Source organism: Bubalus kerabau, chromosome 5 (assembly GCF_029407905.1).
Source record: "Bubalus kerabau isolate K-KA32 ecotype Philippines breed swamp buffalo chromosome 5, PCC_UOA_SB_1v2, whole genome shotgun sequence".
Lineage (NCBI taxonomy): Eukaryota > Metazoa > Chordata > Mammalia > Artiodactyla > Bovidae > Bubalus > Bubalus kerabau.
The window spans coordinates 106,405,638-106,428,238 of NC_073628.1; the positions used below are offsets into that span (position 1 = coordinate 106,405,638).

General features: G+C 37.8%; 1 protein-coding gene and 1 pseudogene across 3 annotated transcripts in view; one reads left to right on the forward strand and one right to left on the reverse strand.

Annotated features, from left to right (window-relative positions):
- The window catches only part of SPEN (spen family transcriptional repressor), a 93,595-nt gene that overhangs the window by 65,578 nt on the left and 5,416 nt on the right, over nucleotides 1–22,601 (reverse strand). For all 3 annotated transcript variants that reach the window (XM_055582590.1, XM_055582588.1, XM_055582587.1), the window contains exon 2: nucleotides 1,027–1,347. In XM_055582590.1, the coding sequence (XP_055438565.1) occupies nucleotides 1,027–1,347 (321 nt within the window). The remainder of the gene's footprint in view (nucleotides 1–1,026; nucleotides 1,348–22,601) is intronic.
- LOC129653183 (40S ribosomal protein S4, X isoform-like) lies at nucleotides 15,198–16,095 on the forward strand (annotated as a pseudogene).

The window sequence follows — 22,601 nt, forward strand, 5'->3', positions numbered from 1 at the left end:
GACTTCTTTCTTGAGACAGTAGAAAATTATAAATTGATCCACATTCACAAAAATCTCCAGCCCTAAGTATGTATCAGGCAGCTGACAGAAGAGGAAATATCCTCTACGATTCCACCAAATGAGGAAGGCACAGTTGCTCGCCAAAAGTTCACCTTTGTAGCCATCCAGCAAAGTCCATTTTGATTGCTGTATCCACAACTGATCATCACCATGTGTTCAAAGCTAAAGTACCTTTAATTGGACAGCAACTTGCTTAAGAAACAGGATAGTAATCCTCTTCTCTTGGGCTAATGGAATCTTGACAACATGATATCCCATACATTCCAGCAATTAGAAAAGAAGAGCTATATTCCAGGATTTAGGAACGTCCATTATCTCAATTTTTCCCCATTCCATCAAGGAGTATAATTCCAACATGGAAACTGTGTAGATCCAAAATGGAAAAATCAAGGATTGCCTTCACTCCTCTTCATCCAAATACATATTTCCAGGTTAAAGTATTGTTTGTAGAATCCAAGAGGTCGAATTATATGGACTGCTAGGTTTTTTGGTGACATACCAATTCGTTCATACACTTCGTGCAGTGAAAACTGAGAAGCAAATATCAAATTCTAAAAGAATCTGTAGGCTCTAATATTCCAGAAATATTCCATATAGTACAACCACAAAATCTGTAGCCAAGTAGCTCCATCAGGTAGAAGAGATATATCCAAGGAAAGCCTTAACATTATCCAAGAGAAGGAATAAAAGTCTAGAAGACAGGTAACTCCAAAAATGATGCTGCCATACAAAATCTTCCACCACTTTATATCTCAGCAGTAGATATCCAATCAGCTGCAGGAAATATCCTCTACGATTCCATAAGATACCAGCCACTGGGATAGAAATCACTTCCGTTTCCAACCCAAAATAGGAAACATTGAGAATGCCCAAAACTTTAAATCCATCTGGGGCCCCTAAATACGAGTTTCTGTTTCTCACCATATCAAATACAAAATACCTGCCTACAGAAACCTTGGAACTTACCCATCAAGTCTCCGGTCATAACGTCCTTCTCGTGCATGAAGTGATGGTGAGGGGCCATAAGCAGGCCCTCCACCACCTCCTCTGAACCCAGAAACCTCTCTACTACGAGATGCTATGGAAACTGTATCATCCAATCCCCGAGCAGCACTTGGAATGGTGCCTGGTTCATTATAATCCGTGCGTAGGTCTCTATCTCCCATTTTGTTGACTGAGTTGTGAGCTTTCTGTGCACTTTTGATGTCCACAAAATCCACAAAGGCGGCCACTCCTCCTTCAGAACCCCTCTTTGGGAGAATTTTGACACTTTCCACGCGGCCATATCTAAAAAAAATAAATAAATAAATAATCAGTGTTATTGCTGCATGGTAATAATTTTCCAAAAATAGTTTTAAAAATGTTTCTTATATTTAAACAATTTACATTATGCATGTATAGGGGACGGGTTGCAAGTTAATTTTAAATGTCTTGTATACTCACATTTTTCTTTTTTGAGGCAAATATTAACATTTTTACCAGATTGTTTTATTGCTCTCATTTGTAAATATAGTATTTACTATAAACTGACTTTACCTTTCTAGAACACTAAGCTGAATGACTTTCATAAGTTTTTAGGAATTTTACATCCTAAAACAGGATATTATACCTAAGATAATCAAAGTAACTTACCAGTCTTAAGAGATTTTTATTCAAGTAAAAACTGTAGCTGAAAACAGCTATTCTACAGATTTCATTTTAATTTAATTCATTAAGTGAAAATGATTTTACTGAAAAAATAAGATGATTTCAAACACTCCTTACTGGAAGGCAAAATAAATTCAAATATTCTGTGCATGTGCAAGTATCAGTCCTAATTTTTAATGTAATTTTTTGCTATTTAATTCTCTTTTCCAGGGGATTAAAAGAAAAAGTGTTAAAATTTATAATTTATGTATAACTAAATTGTTTATATAAATTAATACATCAGAAAATCTTTTGACAGACTCTATGTTCTCATTTTCATTCCAAAAATAGTTTACTATGTACAAAAAGAAAAATTGTATGGCACCATTTATATTCTGAAGCATGCATGTAAAAACATAATTATCTAGAATTTTAAAATTCAAGAAAATTCTTCTAATTTCATTAGGAGTTAATTGTATTTTATATATCCCTGTAATTTGGCTTTTTTTTTTAATTTGGCATTTTAAAAAGGCAGGCACAGCGCTTTTAAATATAACACTCTTACATGCTGACAATCCAAGATCGTAATTTTACACTTCCCCTGAAGAAGCTGATATTATCAGAAAGTGGGACGTTTCATTTATATTCTCTAGTATGATTTAAGTTGTTACATCTCACAAGGGAAACATAATCCTAAAATCCAGTTTCATCACGCAACTGAACTAGATGTAACGAAATTACGTGGGATAAATTAATTGATGAAAGGATCTTTTAAATTTGGGGAATAAAATGATAGAAACAGAAATATAAACATAAAAAATACCCTCAAATGTATCTGACAAATGACTTGTATCAAGAATCTAAGAAATCTTAACTCACTTTTTAAAAACTGGAGAAGACACTTCTCCAAAGAAGATATACAGATGGCAGACAAGCACAGAAAAAGATGCTCAAAATCATTAGTCATTAGGGAAATACAAATCAAAACCACAATAAAATACCACTCAGTTCACACCCACTAGTCTGTATTAGAAAAGAGAACAGAACAGAACAAGTATTGGCAAGGATATGGAGAAATCTGAAACCTCCTGCATAGCTGCTGGAACTGTAAAAAGGTACAGCCACTGTGGAAAAGTAGCATTTTCTCCAAAAGTTAAGCAAAGAATTATCATATGACCCAGCACGTCCAAGGTATATACCCAAGACAAATGAAAACTAGGGCTCAACTATTTGAGCACCAATGATGGTGAAGGTGAAGGTGAAAGTCGCTCAGTCGTGTCCAACTCTTTGCGACTCCATGGACTTAGTCCACGGAATTCTCCAGGCCAGAATACTGGAGTGGGTAGCCTTTCCCTTCTCCAGGGGATCTTTCCAACCCAGGGATCGAACCCAGGTCTCCCTCATTGCAGGCAGATTCTTTACCAGCTGAGCCACAAGGGAAGCCCAAGAATACTGGAGTGGGTAGCCTATCCCTTCTCCAGGGGATCTTCCCAACCCAGGAATTGAACCAGGGTCTCCCGCATTGCAGATGGATTCTTTACCAGCTGAGCCACAAGGGAAGCCCAAGAATACTGGAGTGGGTAGCCTATCCCTTCTCCAGCAGATCTTCCCAACCCAGGAATTGAACCAGGGTCTCCTGCATCACAGGCAGATTCTTTACCAACTGAGCTATGAGGGAAGCCCTCATATGTACCAATGTTGGTACATGTGCACCAATGTCGTTATTCACAAACACCAAAAGATGGAAACAACCCGTGTCCATCAATGGATGAATGAATAAAATGAAATGTGGTATATACATAAAATGGAATATTAAGACATAAAAAGAAATGAAGTTCTGATATGTGCTAGAACATGGATAAACCTTGAAAACATCATACTAAATGAAATAAGCCAGACACAAAAGGACAATTAATTTATGATTCCACTTATATGAGGTATCTGGAATAGACAAATTCATGAAGATAAAGTAGAATAAAGGTTGGGGAGATACTGCTTAATAGTACAGAATGGAATTTTGTATGGAATGAAAAAATTCTAGAAATAGTGCTAATGGTTACATAACATTGTGAGTACACTTTTTTTTGGCTATGCCAAGCATCTTCCAGGATTAGTTCCCCAACCAGGGATGGAAGCTGGGGCCCTGGCAGTAAAAGCACCAAATCCAACCACTGGACCACCAGGGACTTCCCTGTGAATGCACGTAATGTCACCAACTGTACACGTCAAATGGTTAAAATAATAAATTTTGTATTTTGTATATTTTAACATGCACACACATACACAACTAATCACTTCAGCCCAAGCGCACAAAGGTTTATTCTATTAGAAAGAAGAAAGAGAAAAGAGGGAAGCATCAGGCAACTCTCCGTCAAAAAAAAAGCCAAACTACTACAGGAAAAACAAATATTTAAGCTTAAATTCTGAATAACAAAGAGCTAAATGCAATACTGAAAAGAGGGACCAAATACTCAATGCACAGATTATGAAAACAAAGTCAGATGGGCCTCCTTCATCAAAATGGTGGGCTCACAGTCCCCATCATTGTTATATAAGGGGACTACACTCTGGAAACAAAATACAAATTTGTCTCCAAATTTAACAAAGAACTTCATCAGCTATTACATTACTCTTTTACACTGAGTAGACTAGAAACACCCAAATCTTAAAAAAAAAGAAAAAAGCTGCTTAACTCTTCATATTCATAAAAACTCAGCATGTACAGATGTGATAGATGGACCATAAAGAAGGCTAAGCACCAAAGAATTGATGCTTTTGAACTGTGGTGCTGGAAAAGACTCATGAGAGTTCCTTGGACAGCAAGAAGATCAAATGAGTCAATCCAAAGGAAATCAACCCTGAATATTCACTGATGCTGAAGCTTGAACACTTCGGCAACCTGATGCAGTGCTGACTCACTGGGAAAGACCCTGATGCTGGGAAAGATTAAGGGCAGGAGGAGAAGGGGTGACAGATGAGACGGTTGGATGGCATCCCTGACTCAATGGATATGAGTTTGAGCAAACTTCAAAAGATAGTGAAGGACAGGGAAGCCTGGCATGCTGTTGTCCATGGGATCGCAAAGAGTCGGACACAACTTAGCAACTGAACAACAAAAACAAAATGTAAACGTGATTTCCTGGTTTTGTCTACTCTTTTCAAAACAACACATTTCCTATAGTACTCAAGTAGTCCTCAAGTGTTCAAGATGAAACATTACCTAACATTTACTAATTAAAAAAGAAAAAAAGAACAAAAATAATAAAATCACAATTAGATAATATTTCCTTTTTTAAAAAACATCAAGCCTTAGCTATAGGTTTTCAGAGAATCTATCAAAGAGTCTCCAGTAATACACACAAAATTTTTTAAGTTACATAGTCACTGCTTGTAGTAATAAGTTAATTCACTTGTAGCTTTAAAGAATCAAGAGAACCTAAACTTTTTAAAAATGAGAACATAAACTTGAGAAATCGTATTTGATTGCTACCAGTTGTAGTATATAAAATCTAAAAGGTTTGTTTTCAAAAACACAAATCAAAAAATATTACATTGGTTTCTATTTGGTCAAAAATGTTCACCATCAAAAAATGTTAAATTTATCAACATACACTATAGTTCTTAAAAGTTTTTAAGAGCGAGTTTTTTTTTTTTTGGTAGGAGCGAGTTTTAAAATAACCCTAAATAATGCCACATTTACTGCGATGGCTTCCCTGGTGGCTCAGATGGTAAAAGCATCTGCTTACAATGTGAAAGACCCAGGTTCAATCCCTGGGACAGAAAGATCCCTGGAGAAAGAAATGGCAACCCACTCCAGTACTCTTGGAAAATTCCACGGGAGGAGCCTGGTGGGCTACAGTCCATAGGGTCACAAAGAGTCAGACAGGACTGAGCAAATTCACCTTTACTTTCACCTGGTCTCCCTTAAACATCTATTTATGGGCTTTCCTAATGGCTCAGTCTATGGAGTTGCTAAAGAGTCGGACACGACTTTGCAACTAAACAACAATTTTTTACATTATTAAAATATTCAAAATCATTCCTCTTCCAAACTCAAACAGTTGGGTTATAAATATATCCTTCACAACCACCAAGCTATCTGTAACAATGCTGTAACATCAACACTTATAGAAACCTTTTATAGTAAAAAAATTTTATGAAGAAATTACAAAATTTATAAATCAATGACTTGATCCTATATTTAGACCAAAAGACTGGTTTCCCCTCTGTGTTAGACTTTTATTTCCTATACCAGTGACTACAAATACTTGAAGAATACCAAAATGCAGAATCCGCTAGAAATTTAAATGCATTATGTGTGTGTGTGCTAAGTCAATTCAGTCATGTCTGACTCTGTGCAAGTCTATGGACCCTATGCCAGGCTCCTCTGTCCATGGGATTCTCCAGGCAAGAATACTGGAGTGGGTTGCCATGCCCTCCTCCAGGGGTTCTTAACAGCATTTAAACTGGAGCTGGCCACAATTTTCCTACATAGTCACAGGTCAAATTTTTTTAAATTTTCATTGCAATAAAATAAAACATAAAATTAGCTATTTAGCCATTTACGTGTACAATCCCAATCTTTTCAAATAAATCACAGCTATTTCTGGTCCTCAACATAGTGGAGGTAGACATTAAAGCTACATCATTTACAATTACTGATACTCCCCATACATCAACACATTAAATGTAGTATGTAGCTCAGAATCATATATTTAAATTGTAAAACTCCTGCAATTTGGACATAACCAAATAAGATGTTGATATTTTAATACGTCATATGTCTCATTATCAATTTAAATAAGTTAAAAACCAAAGGAAGAACCTGTTTTAACAATTATCTAGAATGACAAAGATAAATTTAAATTGTTAGCATGAGAATCACAAATTACAAGTTAATAGTTTTACTCTGTCCAAAGGATGAAAAATTGCTATAAGCCCAGAAAATAGAAAATATTTGCAAATTATTTATCTGATAGTTCTTAAAACTCAACAATGAAAAAGACATATTGCAATTTAAAAATAGGCAAAGGATATATGGGCAATTTCTCCCAAAAAGGTAAACAGCCAATAAACACACAAAAATTCGCTTAACATCAGACTTTAGGAAAATAAGAACCAAAACCATAGTGAGATAACACTTCACATTCAATACAATGGCGAAAATAAAAATGACAGACAATAACAAGTGATTAGGATAAGGAGATTTCTAAGATTTTCCAAAGATTTCTAAACCCTAAGACATTGCTGGTGAAACGGCAAAATGGTACAGTCACTTTGGAAATCAATTTGGAAGTTCCTGAAAATGTTCAACTTAGAACCATGTAATTCAGCAATTCTTCTAGATATGAAGTGAAAATGTATGTCCACATAAAAACACAGAAATGTCACAATATCATTATTCATAATAGCCAAAAAAAAAGGTTCAATTGCTGAGTGGAGTTTTTAAAATGTGGTAGGTCCATTCAATGGAATGTCATTCGGCAATAAAAAGGAATGAAGTCCTAATACATGCTACAACAATGGATGAATCTCGAAGATATTATACTAAGTAAAAGAAGCCAATTACATATTGTATGATTTCATATGTAAAAGGTCCAAAATAGACAAACACACAGAAGTAGAAAAGATTAGTGGATGCCAGAAGTTGGGGAAAATAAAGAATGGGGAATGACTGCTAATAGGTTTCATTCTGGAGTGATAAAAATATTCTGGTGTCAGTGGTGATGGCTGTACAACTCTGCAATTATTCTAAAAAACAAATGAACTGTAAGCCTTCAGGGGAAGAATTTTATGCCATATGAATTATATCTCATTAAAACTGCTATTAAAAGAAAAAAACACAAAAATAGTACCTGTCACTGTCTTTTCTTCACTATTTACGTGTGTGTGTATGTATGTATGTATGCATTTTTGGCTGTGATGAGTCTACACTGTTATGCACAGGCTTTCTCTAGTTGCAGAGTGCAGGCTTCTCATTGCGGTGGCTTCTGCTGTTGCGGAGCATGGGCTCTAAAGTGAGCAGGAGTCAGCAGTTACTGCCTATGGACTCGGTAGTTGTGGCTCATGGACTCAGTTGCCCCAGGGCATGTGGGATATTCTACAACCAAGGATCAAACCGGTGTTCCCTGCATTGCAAGGTGGACTCTTAACCACTGGACTCCCAGGGAAGCCCCTGTCACGGTCTTTTAATGTATCAGAATTTATGTCTCCTTTGGTCACAAGCGTCTACGTTACCCTCAATATATTGGGTTGGCCAAAAAGTTTTTGTTCATTCGGGGTTTTCAGAATACCCAAACGAACTTTTTGGCCTACTCAATGAATCAACTGAATGCGACATTTCCTGTAAATGGGCACACATCGAAGACATTTTCTATTTCAGGCATGACTGCCTGGGAAGATAAGAAACCCATTAGATGACAAGCAAAACCTATCTTCATTTCACAGCAATACTGAATTCTTTCAGTATAAATGTATAAAACATATCTATAAGCTACTCTTGAAAAATTAACATATTCCCCTTTAATCACACCCTATCTTTGGAGTAAGAACTGTACAAATAATAACTAAAGATGGCAAAAACAGACTCAGAATCCCTATATCCAGCAAAGAAAAGTCAACCACAGGCTCCCAGCCTCATTTTTAGGAAAAGCTAATATTCTAAAATGTTGCTCTACTTGGAGGAATGGGGGAGTTGTGGAAAAAGAAGGGGGTGGAGAATGATTTGTAACAGCTTACTGATTTGTGTTCTCTCTCTGCCAAAAATAAATAATTAATAGTTTGTTGTACAGTCTTCTACAGACTCTCAGCATGAGATAAAATACCTATGTCATAAAGGAAAAGACCATATAAATTAAACCACGTAAAAATAATAGCTCCTAAATTGCAAAATGCAGTCAAGACAAATGGGGAAAAATACCTGCAAATGGAGAAATAAGTGATTTCCTAAATATACAAACTTCTGCAAATCAAAGGAGACAGAAGCTCCCCCCCAAAAAATTGGCAAAATACCTAAACAGGAAATTCTTTAACAATTTCACTCAAAATTTCAAAAATCCAAAAAGAGTACCATGTAAAACAAAAATCTAAATATTAATATCTAGATAACAGTGAAAGTCTAAGAAAATAGTACTTTCATAACACTGTCTGCAGGAGTATAAATTAGATAAACTCTAAGGAAGACAATCTGATAGTGTCTTTATTAACGGGACACTCCTAGCATCCAGTGGTTAGGACTCTGTGCTTCTAACACAGGGGGTGCAGATTCGATCCCTGGTCAGTGAACTAAGATTCCGCATGCCCTGTGACCCAGTCAAAAATAAATGAAAAAAGAAATTTAGAACTAAGTACACATCCCCAGAAATTTCATTCACAGGAATTTTTCATTCATGTATAATTGCACATGTCTCAGTGTACAAGATTTCTTAGTAAGCAGTACTGCTTATAACAATTAAAAACAAAAAATGGAACCACCATTCCACTTTGTCTCTATGAATTTGACTGCTCCAGGTAGTTAATGTAAGTAGATGCATACAGTGTTTGTTCTTCTGTGACTTATTTCACCTAGCATGATGTCTTCAAGGTTCATCCATGTTGTAGCATAAGTCAGAATTTCCTTTCCTAACATAATACTGGAAATCAAAAATACTCACTTAGACTTTCCTGGTAGTACAGTGGATAAGAATCTGCCTGCTAATGCAAGGGACATGGGTTCAATCCCTGGTCCAGGAGGATCCCACATGTCTCAGGGCAACTAAGCCAGTGCACCACAACAACTGAAGCCTCAGCCCTGGAGCCCATAGGTCGGGTGCCTGAAGCCTGTGTTTGCAACCAGAGAAGCCACTGCAGGGAGAAGACCGCACACCAAAGAAAACAAAGAGTTTCCCCCCCCCCACCCCGACCCCACCCCCAGCTCAAGGCAACTAGAGAAAGCCCACATGCAGCAATGAAGACCTCAGGGAAGGAGGGTAGAGAAGAAAGAAAGGAAGGAAAGGGTATAAATGCAAAGGTCTCTTTGAAAATACTTCTGGGTATAAATCTAAAGAAAATAAAAACAGAATCTCAGAAAATGTGCTTCCTACCTGGTTTGCTGTTGCTAAGTCGCTTCAGTCATGTCCGACTCTGCGCAACCCCATAGAGGGCAGCCTACGAGGCTCCCCCGTCCCTGGGATTCTCCAGGCAAGAACACTGGAGTGGGTTGCCATTTCCTTCTCCAATGCATGAAAGTGAAAAGTGAAAGTGAAGTTGCTCAGTCGTGTCTGACTCTTAGCGACCCCATGGACTGCAGCCTACCAGGCTCCTCCGTCCATGGGATTTTCCAGGCAAGAGTACTGGAGTGGGGTGCCACTGCCTTCTCCTACCTGGTTTAATAGGACTATTACAGTACAGTCACTGAAAAGGAAACTAACTTCTAATCTATGGCTTACTTCGTAGTAGTAACAAGGCTTACTTCATAGTAGTAACAAAATAACAATTTAAAAGACTTTGAGAAATTTATAAATTCCTTCTAATATTTCACTTGATTACATTTCTATCCTACTTTCATAATATTTAGTTGCTTAGATAGAATAAAAGCAAGACAGAAATGTGATCTTTTTATAATATACACAAATTTCATAATCTTTTTATCCACCATTGTAGTTTTGTAAAATCTTTAAAGATTACCTGTATTTCCAGATTAAAGAAATGTACCACTCTAATCTTAAAAGGTGTTTGGGTTTTTCTACTTAATTCCAATGGTTTATAAACTTTTAAATAATCATGCTTCCAAATTTAAAAAAAAAAAACAAACTTGCACAAAATTAAATCCATTAAATTATTAAGTCACCAGTCTCTATCCAATCATTCCCAAAAGTATTAATAGGCAAACTTCTTCAGTCAACACTTTAGTCTGATTAATTATCATCTTTAGAACTAAAAAGCTTTTTCTTATAAGCAAAAATGTTTTACCATCAAATTTCCAATAAGATCAACACAAAGGAAATCTAATGTCACAACCCTGTGAGACCCCAAGCTGTGATGCAAGTTCCTTTTATACACCTACTTTTACGCTGGCAAAGCAAACTTATGCTGAAATGGAATAATCTGTGTCAAAAACCACCATGGAAAGGGCTAGTTCATTAAAAAGTAAAATAAAATGGGGCGCTATAAGTGACAAGAAAAATTAAGAGTATATTCTTATATACCTTAGATTAGCGTAACAAGGCACATACACCATTTTTTAAAATTAACTGCAATATAATTTAAAACTGTTTGAAACTTTACAAAGACCACTTAAATTTGGACCTAAGAAAGGCTATTTTTGATTGATAAGCATAGCTATTTAGCAGAATGATTCACTTGAAAAGAACTTTTTCTTTTGCATGATGGATACACAGTATTTAGATATAGTAAGCTCTTTTATTATCCAACTAATCATCAATATATACTTTTTAAAAATCTTCACAGCATTCCAGTGACTCTTATTCATTATGAAGAATGACAGGCAGAACCAGATTTTCTTTTTCTTTGGCTTGCAAGAGCTTTTAATATTATACTCATTCATCTCTCACTTTAAGTTTTCAGTTATCAATCAAAACACCATTCGTATCAAAAGTTGACACAGTGAGCATATACACGAGAGAGTTACATGTACAGATTTTCATCGGCCCCATAGAGATCATGCCAGTAAATTTGCCAGCAAATTTGAGAATATGGAAGCAAATTTGGAAAATTCAGCAGTGGCCACAGGACTGGAAAAGGTCAGTTTTCATTCCAATCCCAAAGAAAGGCAAGGCCAAAGAATGCTCAAACTACTGCACAATTGTACTTATCTCACACACCAGTAAAGTAATGCTCAAAGTACTCCAAGCCATGCTTAAACAGTATGTGAACCATGAACTTCCAGATGTTCAAGCTGGATTCAGGAAAGACAGAGGAACCAGAGATCAAATTGCCAACATCCACTGGATCATCGAAAACGCAACAGAGTTCCAGAAAAACATCTTTTTCTGCTTTATTGACTATGCCAAAGCCTTTGACTGTGTGAGCCACAACAAACTCTGGAAAATTCTGAAAGAGATGGGAATATCAGACCACCTGACCTGCCTCTTGAGAAATCTGTATGCAGGTCAGGAAGCAACAGTTAGAACTGGACATGGAACAACAGACTGGTTCCAAATAGGGAAATGAGTACATCAAGGCTGTATATTATCACCCTGCTTATTTAACTTATATGCAGAGTACATCACGAGAAATGCTGGGCTGGATGAAGCACAAGCTGGAATCAAAATTGCTGGGAGAAATATAAATAACCTCAGATATGCAGATGATACCACCCTTATGGCAGAAAGTGAAGAAGAACCAAAGAGCCTCTTGAAAGTGAAAAGAGGAGAGTGGAAAAGTTGGCTTAAAGCTCAACATTCAGAAAACTAAGATCATGGCATCTGGTGCCATCACTTCATAGCAAATAGATGGAGAAACAGTGGCAACATTGACAGACTTTATTTTTGGGGACTCCAAAATCACTGCAGATAGTGACTGCAGCCATGAAATTAAGACACTTGCTCCTCGGAAGAAAAGTTATGACCAACCTAGACAGCATATTAAAAAGCAGAGATATTACTTTGCCAACAAAGGTCCATCTAGTCAAAGCTATGGTTTTTGCAGTAGTCATGTATGAATGTGAGAGATGGACTATAAAGAAAGCTGAGCACCGAAGAATAGATGCTTTTGAACTGTGGTGTTGGAGAAGGCTCTTGAGAGTCCCTTGGACTGCAAGGAGATCCAACCAGTCCATCCTAAAGGAAATCAGTCCTGAATATTCATCGGAAGGACTGATGCTGATGCTGATGCTGAAACTCCAATACTTTGGCCACCTGATGTGAATGAAGAACTGACTCACCGGAAAAGACCCTGCTGGGAAAGAGTGAAGGCAGGAGGAGAAGGGGACGACAGAGGATGAGATGGCTGGATGGCATAACTGATTCAATAGACAAGAGTATGAGTAAACTCCAGGAGTTGGCGATGGACAGGGAGGCCTGGCATGCTGCAGTCCATGGGGTCACAAAGAGTCAGACACGACTGAGTGACAGAACTGAACTGACTGATAGAGATCATGTTACATGTCCCATTTTATACCTTGTTTTGTCATTAAATATTTATCCATGCCAATAAAGACCCTTTACCAGTTCTAACATGTTCATAGTTTGCCCTAGAACAAGATTTTCTAAACTAAAAAGACCTCAGAAATCTTAAAATCCAACCCATTTAATTTATTGGAGAAAATAAATGTACCGACTTTAGATAATAAATGTGTTACTGAAGAGTTAGCTTCCTATTTTGTCCTTTTTTGCTGCACCACATGGCTTACAGGATCTTAGTTCCCCAATGAGGGTCTGAACCCAGGCCCTAGGCAGTGAAAGCGTGAAGTTCTAACCATTGGAATGCCAGGGAATTCCCTGTCTTGTTTTATATACAATATCACACACTAACTGAATTAAAGACACTCCATAAATTGAGATTTTTAACAAATCTTGTTTTCTTTAAGGCTAGACCCATCTATATAACAGAAATCAATATCTAATATGGCATTTAATTCTAACATTGGACGTGCTTGAAATTCACGTCATTAAAAGAATTAAAGCTGACTAAAAGGAATAATCCTAAAAACCTAAAGATTCCATGATTTTTAGGATAAATGGGGGAGGGAGGAGGATGAAAAAAAAACAGAAAAAAATTCCCACAAGCAGTTCTTGGGCTCCAAAATCACTGCAGATGGTGACTGCAGCCATGAAATTAAAAGACACTTACTCCTTGGAAGAAACGTTATGACCAATCTAGATAGCATATTGAAAAGCAGAGACATTACTTTGCCAACAAAGGTACGTCTAGTCAAGGCTATGGTTTTTCCAGTGGTCATGTATGGATGTGAGAGTTGGACCGTGAAGAAAGCTGAGTGCCGAAGAATTGATGCTTTTGAACTGTGGTGTTGGAGAAGACTCTTGAGAGTCCCTTGGACTGCAAGGTGATCCAACCAGTCCATTCTGAAGGAGATCAGCCCTGGGATTTCTTTGGAAGGAATGATGCTAAAGCTGAAACTCCGGTACTTTGGCCATCTCATGTGAAGAGTTGACTCATTGGAAAAGACTCTGATGCTGGGAGGGATTGGGGGCAGGAGGAGAAGGGGATGACAGAGGATGAGATGGTTGGATGGCATCACTGACTCGATGGACATGAGTCTGAGTGAACCCCAGGAGTTGGTGATGGACAGGGAGGCCTGGCGTGCTGCGATTCATGGGGTCGCAAGGAGTCGGACACGACTGAGCGACTGAACTGAACTGAATCTAAGTTTACAATGAGGAAAAAGAGGGAAAGAATCAAGCTATTTCAAAGGACACTACTTCATTTCATTTTCAAGTCAAAGTTTTTCAGTGATTAACTTTTTAACCTGAACCTTTTTAGGTCAAGGCTAAAATCAATACTTAAATATACTGCTAGCATTCTACTCTTAACCTAATGGTTTGCCTAAACCAATGTTTCTTAAACTTTTTTCCCTGGACTGCTTTGACAGTCTTGTGAAACCTATAAACCTTTCTCAGAATATTATTAAATTAAAGGCTCAGTGGTAAAGAATCCACCTGACAATGCAAGAGACTTGGGTTCGATTCCTGGGTTGGGAAGATCTCCTGGAAAAGGAAATGGCAACCCCCTTCAGTATTCTTCCCTGGAAAATTTCACGGACAGAACAGCCTGGCAGGCTACAGTCCAGGGGGTCATAAGGAAAATAAAATGCATGAATTACAAGGAAACCAATTATACTGAAACACAGTTATCAAATATCCAAAAATAGGCCCTTTTGAACATATAGCAAATACACAGGACAAAAGGTGATGTTAATGTATACCACAGGACAAAAATGTAATCAGCAAGACACATGCTGTGAGAAACTCTACAGTCAACCTGATTTCCAACAAACTAAGCTGTAAAGAGATTAAAACTTACAGATTAAAAAAAATTTAAATAGTCTAATGTCCATCAATAAGTAAATAAATGTAGTATTTTGACTGTGGTAGTGGTGGTGATTACAAGGATGCCTACATTACTCAAAATTCAACAAACTCAACACTTGAAGCAGGTACATTTTATTGTATGCAAATTTTACCTCAACAAAATTTTTAAAATAAATCTTAAGTATTTTATTTAGAGCCTGAGTTAAAAAAAAAAAAAATTCTTAAAGCAATTACAAACTTGAGTACTGGTTCAAGTTTGTAATTGAGCCAATGGTATACCCCTATTCAAATGCCCCAGTCAGACTGAGTATTTGAAATACAGATATACCACAGTATTGGTGCATATCTTCTAGAGATAAACACTGAAATATTTATGGATTAAATAAGATGTCTGGGAGCTACTTCAAAATAATACCAACTATACACATTGCAGGGCTTGTGCAAAGGAATACAGTTCTTAATTTATTAAGTAATTCTTTGGACAGGGATGAAGAGTAGTATAGAGGGAGGGGGGAAAAGAAAGTTGAGCTCTTTTCGTGCCTAGCGCAGCCATGGCCCGGGGTCCCAAGAAGCACCTGAAACGCGTAGCAGCTCCAAAACATTGGATGCTGGATAAACTGACTGGTGTGTTTGCCCCTCGTCCATCTACCGGCCCCCACAAGCTAAGGGAGTGTCTCTCCCTAATCATTTTCCTAAGGAATAGACTTGAGTATGCCCTAACTGGAGATGAAGTAAAGAAGATTTGCATGCAGCGTTTCATTTAGATCGATGGCAAAGTCCGCACAGATATAACCTACCCTGCTGGTTTTATGGATGTCATCAGCATTGATAAGACTGGAGAGAATTTTCGTTTGATTTATGACACCAAGGGTCGATTTGCTGTTCATCGTATTACACCTGAGGAGGCCAAGTATAAATTGTGCAAAGTAAGAAAGATATTTGTGGGGACAAAAGGAATCCCTCATCTGGTAACCCATGATGCTCGTACCATCCGTTACCCTGATCCCTTCATCAAGGTGAATGATACCATTCAGATTGACTTGGAGACTGGCAAGATTACTGATTTCATCAAATTTGACACTGGCAACCTGTGCATGGTGACTGGAGGCGCTAACCTGGGAAGAATTGGTGTGATTACAAACCGGGAGAGGCATCCAGGTTCTTTTGATGTAGTTCATGTGAAAGATGTGAACGGCAACAGCTTTGCCACACGGCTCTCAAACATTTTCGTTATTGGCAAAGGCAACAAACCATGGATCTCTCTTCCCCGTGGAAAGGGTATTCGCCTTACCATTGCTGAGGAGAGAGATAAGAGATTGGCAGCCAAACAGAGCAGTGGATAAAATGATCTCTATGTGATGTGATTGGAAAAGTCTTTGTAATTAAAGATAATACCAAGTGAAAAAAAAAAAGAAAGAAAGTTGAGTGCCGCCACTATAGAAAACAGTATGGAGGTTCACCAAAAAATTAAAAATGGAATTACCATATGACAGCAATTCCACTTCTGGGTATATATCCAAGGAAAACAAAAACACTAATTTGAAAAGATATATGCATCCTCACGTTCACTGCAATATTCATTTATTACCAAAAGCCAAGATACGGAAACAATCTGTATCCACAGATCAATGGATGGATAAAGAAGATGTGACATATGGGCTGTGTATGTATGTACACACAGGCAGAATGGAATACTATTCAGCCACAGAAAAGGAAATCTTGACATTTGGAACAAAATGAGTTAAAACTTGAGGGCATAATACTAAGTGAAATAAGTCAGAGAAAGACAAATACCATTTGATCTCATTTACATGGGAATTCTTTAAAACAAAAAAAGTTTATTGATACAGAAAAAAGATCAGCGCCTGGTGAGTGTGGAGATGGGTGGAACGAAAGGGCTCAAAAGATACAAACTTCCAGTAATAAAGTGAATGTCACAGGGACATAACGTATAGCACAGTGACTGTAGTTAATACTGTATTTGCATATGTGAAAGTTCCTATGAGAGTAAATCTTAAAAGCCCTCATCACGAGAAAAAAAATGGTTTTTATAACTATGCATGATGAGGAATGTTAACTAATGGTAATCATTTTGCAATATATACAAATATCATTTTATTATGTTGTATACCTGAAATCAATATAAGGTTATGTCGGTTATACTTCAATTAAGAATTAAATTAAAATTTACTAATTTAAAATTACTTTTTAAAAATTTAAGTTAAAACAAAAAAAGAAATAAGGTTGAGGTCAGTAAGGTTTGGGGGGAAGTAGAGCAAGGGCAAAATTTGCTGAGATATCACATAAAGTGAATGACTAACACCCAAATACATGGAGCAATGATGGGACCTAATATTATTCCTAAAAAACAAGCTTCTTACCATTCCCTCTTCTGAATGACTAAGCATATAATACAGCTCATATTGATCCTGTGATTAACCTCATGTCATAAAGTCAGTGGGGAAGTAGAATCAAAACCAACAGTTTAAAAAGTGAGGTTGCTCTAAATCTGCCTATAAATGGCATCAGAGGCAGGTGATTCATCCATCCACAAGTTGTCTCCTATAAGGTAAAAAATTGAAGACAAAAACATTCAAGTAATTTCCACTTCCACCTTCCTTGCCTTGCCTTTCACCTCCCCCCCAGTGTCGGTTTTCAAAGAGAATAGGCAAGAGGGAGGGGATTTGATGCAGCGGCAGCAGGGGCGAGGAGCCCAAAGGTAGATGAGGCAGAGTGGCTGGGCTACTAGCTACACTGAGAACATGACTAGGTAAAGAAGCAAATATATTGAGAATAACAACAGTCAGGTTTCTCACTGTCTGAGAAGCAGTTTAAAAACATGGAAATGGGGAGTTCAGAAAGAATATTCATGTATGGAAACATGTGCGAACACAGCTTTTAAATATATGATATAGTGGTACATGTAATGTATATATATGCATACATTTGGTGGTGGTGCTCAGTTGCCAAGTCGTGTCCAACTCTTAGTGACCCTATGGACTGCAGCACATCAGGCTTCCCTGTCCTTCACTATCTCCTGGTGTTTGCTCAGATTCACATCCATTGAGTCAGTGATAACATCTCATCCTCTGCCACCCTCTTCTTTTGCCTTCAATCTTTCCCCGCATCAGAGTCTTTTTCAGTAAGTCAGTTCTTCATATCAGTTGGCCGAAGTATTGGAGCTTCAGCACCAGCATCAGTCCTTCTAATGAATATTCAGAGTTGACTTCCTTTAGGATTGACTGGTCTAGGTTTGTCATACCTTTCCAAGAAGCAAGGCTGTAGTCACTGTCCACAGTGATTTTGGAGCCCAAGAAAATAACATCTGTGACTGCTTCCACTTTTTTCCCATCTATTTGCCATGAAATGATGGGATCAGATGCCATGATGTTAGTTTTTTGAATGTTGAATTTTAAGCCAGCCTTTTCACTCTCCTCTTCCACCTTCATCAAGAGGCTCTTTAGTTCCACTTCACTTTCTGCCATTAGAGTGGTATCATCTGCATATCTGAGGTTGCTGACTCTTCTCCCTGCAATCTTGATTCCAGCTTGTGATTCATCCAGCCAGCCATTCTGCATGATGTACTCTGCAAAGAAGTTAAATAAGCAGGGTGATGATATACAGCCTTCTCATACCCCTTTCCCAATTTTGAACTGGTCAGTTGTTCTGTGTAGGGTTCTAATTGCTGCTTCTTGACCCACAAACAGGTTTCTCAGGAGACAAATAAGATCATCCAGTATTTCCATCTCTTTAAAAATTTTCCAGCTTGTGATCTACAGTCATAAGCTTTAATGTAGTCAATGAACAGGTTGTATACATATACACACACAATATACATCCTCTTATCTCTGTACCAGTGAGAAAACTTGCACCCAGATCTTGGTTTCTAAATACCATCCCTCATGAAAAGAACCAAGAGTTTCTTGGACAAATGGTTGATTCCAGGACTGGGGGAGGGAAAATACAAGATGAGCCTTTGTTGTTGCCAGAAATAAATGTTTAAGAGAATAGTGGGGAGATAGCAAAAGGGCAAAGTAGCCAATTTGAAGGGGTTCCCACTGGTCAAATCTAGGATGATTTGGGTATCAAAATAAGCAAGCCCTAAATTAAAACCTACAGAAAAAAAATAGAAATCATATATATGTGTGCCTGTATGTACACGCATATTTCCAAATATATATTGTTGTTGTTTGGTTGCCTGGTCGTGTCCGACTCTTTACAATCCCATGGACTGCAGCACACCAGACTTCCCTGTTCTTCACCATCTCCGGGAGCTTTGCTCAAACTCATGTCCATTGAGTCGGTGATGCCATCCAACCATCTTGTCCTCTGTCATCCTCTTCTCCTCCTGCCTTCAATCTTTCCCAGCATCAGGGTCTTTTCTAATGAATCGGCTTTTCACATCAGGTGGCCAAAGTACTGGAGTTTCAGCTTCAGCATCAGTCCTTCTAATGAATATTCAGGATTGATTTCCTTTACAATTGACTGGTTGGATCTCCTTGCAGTCCAAGAGACTCTCAAGAGTCTTCTCCAACACCACAGTTCAAAAGCATCAATTCTTTGGTGCTCAGCTTTCTTTATGATCCAACTCTCACATCCATACATGACTACCAGAAAAACTGTATCTTTGACTATATGGACCTTTGTTGGCAAAGTAATGTCTCTGCTTCTTAATATGCTGTCTAGGTTGGTCATAGCTTTTCTTCCAAGGAGCAAGCTGCGGCCACCATCTGCAGTGATTTTGGAGCCCAAGAAAATAAAGTCTGCACTGTTTCCATTGTTTCCCCATCTATCTGCCATGAAGTGATGGGACTGGGTGCTATGATCTTCATTTTTTGAATGCTGAGTATTAAGTCAGCTTTTTCACTCTCTTGCACCTTTATTCAAAATGTATATATATTCTCAATGTATATATTTATACTTTGTACATATGTATAAATACATATTTATATATGTACATAAAAATATATACATATATTTCCAAATATATATATGGAAAATTCTTACCTACAGCAGAATTACTGAGGAAGTAATCATAGTACTAGATTATCATTTGCAACAATCACAGCAGTATATGATACAGTCAAGAGTTAACAATGAGGGGACTGCCCTGGTGGTCCAGTAGATAAGACTCCTAGTTCCCAGTGCAGGGAGCCTGGGTTCAATCCCTTATCAGGGAACTAGATTCCACATGCCACAACCAAGGCCCAATGTAGCCAAACAAAAATGAAAACATTAAAAAAAAGTTATCAAAGGATGTTAAGGCTACCGGGTTTAGGGCTGATGATGGAAAAAAGACCATCAGTACAATATTGGATATCTTCCCATAAAATGTTAAACAAATAAAAGGGGGGAAATAGTGAAGACACTAATTTTACTACGTGATCAAAAGTTAACATCACCAGTGTGGGATGGAGCCATACTGTTTCCATATTTTGATAAAGCACAGAATTATTTCTGTGGTATATCTGCCAAAAAAGCATGACCTCATCTGGTCACAAGGTAATATTGGACAGACCTGGGTGGAAGGTCAGCCTACAGACTGAAAGAACTATGTTCTTTAAGGTTATGAGGCACATGAGAATTAGGAGTAAGAAACTGTTACAGAAGGATGACACCCAACAACCAAAGGCAATACATGGTACTGGCTAGGATCCTGGATCAAAAAGGAAAGAGGGACATTGCTGGGATGACTGGCATCATTTGAATGAGGTCTATAGATTGGGTAATACTGTTATACCAGTGTTGATTTCCTGGCTGAGAATACTGTATGGTGAAATGCAGAAGTGTCTTTGTTTTCGGGAGGTACACACCGGAGAATAAAGGGTGAAAGGATGATATGCCAGGAGACAACAAGAGAAGGTAATGGAAGAAATGTGGCAAAATGCTAACAACTGAGAAATCTGTGTGAAGGGAATGTGGGAATTCTTTGTACTTTTCCTTAACTGTTTCAAAATAAATTTTAAATGAAAAAAAATAACAGTTAGGCAGTGGATCCAGTTATATGGACTGGTCTTCATTCCTGTGAATCAAATGTTATCTTTTCAAAGAGGCCTTCCTCATCACGCCACCCCCATTACTCCCCATCCCTTACTGTGTTTTCTTTTTCCTCATAAAGCAGAATAAGTCATGGTTGATGGTCACTGGAGCTAAATGATGGGTACACAGGATTAATTTACTATTTTTCTACTTTTTGTGTATGTTCAAATTCTCCAAGGTAGAATTTTAAAAGTATATCCACAACACAGATTGACCATACAGTATCGTGTGTGTGTGTGTGTGTGTGTGTGTGTGTGTGTGTATAGAGAGAGAGATTCTTGCTTCATGCTGTCTGCAGTAATCTGCACATACATAGACACAGATCTTGACCCAGGTATTGAACCCAGGTCTCCCACACTGCAGGAAGACTCTTTACTATTTGAGCCACCAGGGAAGCCCCCATATATATACAAACATATGTGTGTGTGTGTGTGTGTGTGTGTGTATACACATCTTTATTAATGCGTTAAATAGAAGTATTTAGCAGGTCTAAAAGTTATTGTCATTTCAAGTTGTGATGAGCATAAATGAGATGTCTGCAACAACCGTAATGTGAAATATGAAAACACATCTGATTGGTGTTGGCGATCATCACAGGTACTGCTCATACTACCATGCTGGTACTACACCACGATACAGTTAAGAATTGACAGAAATGCTAAATTCTGATAAGAAATTAGTGAAAATAAAGATACAGTATTTTCCAAGACAAATTTAAGTACCTCCTCCTAAATTCTGGTCTAAATGGCAATAGTTTTCATTGAACAATCTAATATCCTTTTGATATAGTAAAGTGCTAAACTTTTAATATATTTTTTCTTTTAATCTCAGATGACTTAAATAATTTTGAGTGGGGAATTCCCTGGCAGTCCAGTGGCTAGGGGTCCACACTTCCACTGCAGAGGGCATGGGCTGGTTCCATGGTTGGGGAACTAAGATCCCACATGCCACAACATGCAGCTACCTGGGGAAAAAAAAAAATTAATAAAAATTTTTAAATCTTGAGTAAAAAAGAGCCTTTAATGCAGACAGCATGAATTTTAAAAAGTAATAGTTGAAGGGCTTCCCTGGTGGTCCAGTGGTTAAGAATCTGCCTTGCAACACAAGGGACACTGGTTTGATCCCTAGTCTGGGAAGATCTTACATGCCATGAAGCAACTAAGCCTGTGTGCCACAACTACTAAGCCCATGCACTGCAACTACTGAGGCCCACACATTTAGATCCTGTGCTCCTCAACAAGAGCAGCCACTGCAATGAGAAGCCCTCACACCACCAAGAGTAGTCCCCACTTGCCGCAACTAGACACAATTAGAGAAAGCCTGCTTGAAGCAACGAAGACCCACCATAGCCAATAAATAATTAAATAAATCTTTTAAAAAAAAGAAAAAAGCTGACAACAAACTTCTTTAGTGGGCTCTATTATTCTTTAAAAAAAAGTAATGCCTGAAAAAAAATTCATACCTACCAATTTACTGACTTACAAAAGATGCAAATCACTGTATGTCAAATGTAAAATACAAAATGTTTTTAAGCAGAGTACAAATATTTTAGTTTTTAAATAAAAGGAATAAAATGATTGGGTGAAAGTTAAAAAAAGAAAAATCACTGAGCCTATTTTAAGAATCAAAGAAACTATGTTAGTCGCTCAGTACTGTCCAACTCTTTGCAACCCCATGGACTACAGCCCACCAGGCTCCTCTGTCCATGGAATTCTCCAGGCACAAATACTGGATAGGGTGGCCATTCCCTTCTCCAGGGGATCTTCCCAATCCTGTGATCGAACCCAGGTCTCCTGCACTGCAGGCAGATTCTTCATCATCTGAACCACCAGGGAAGCCCAAAGAAATTATAAATGTATCATATGTAAGAGTACATATATTGTGCAT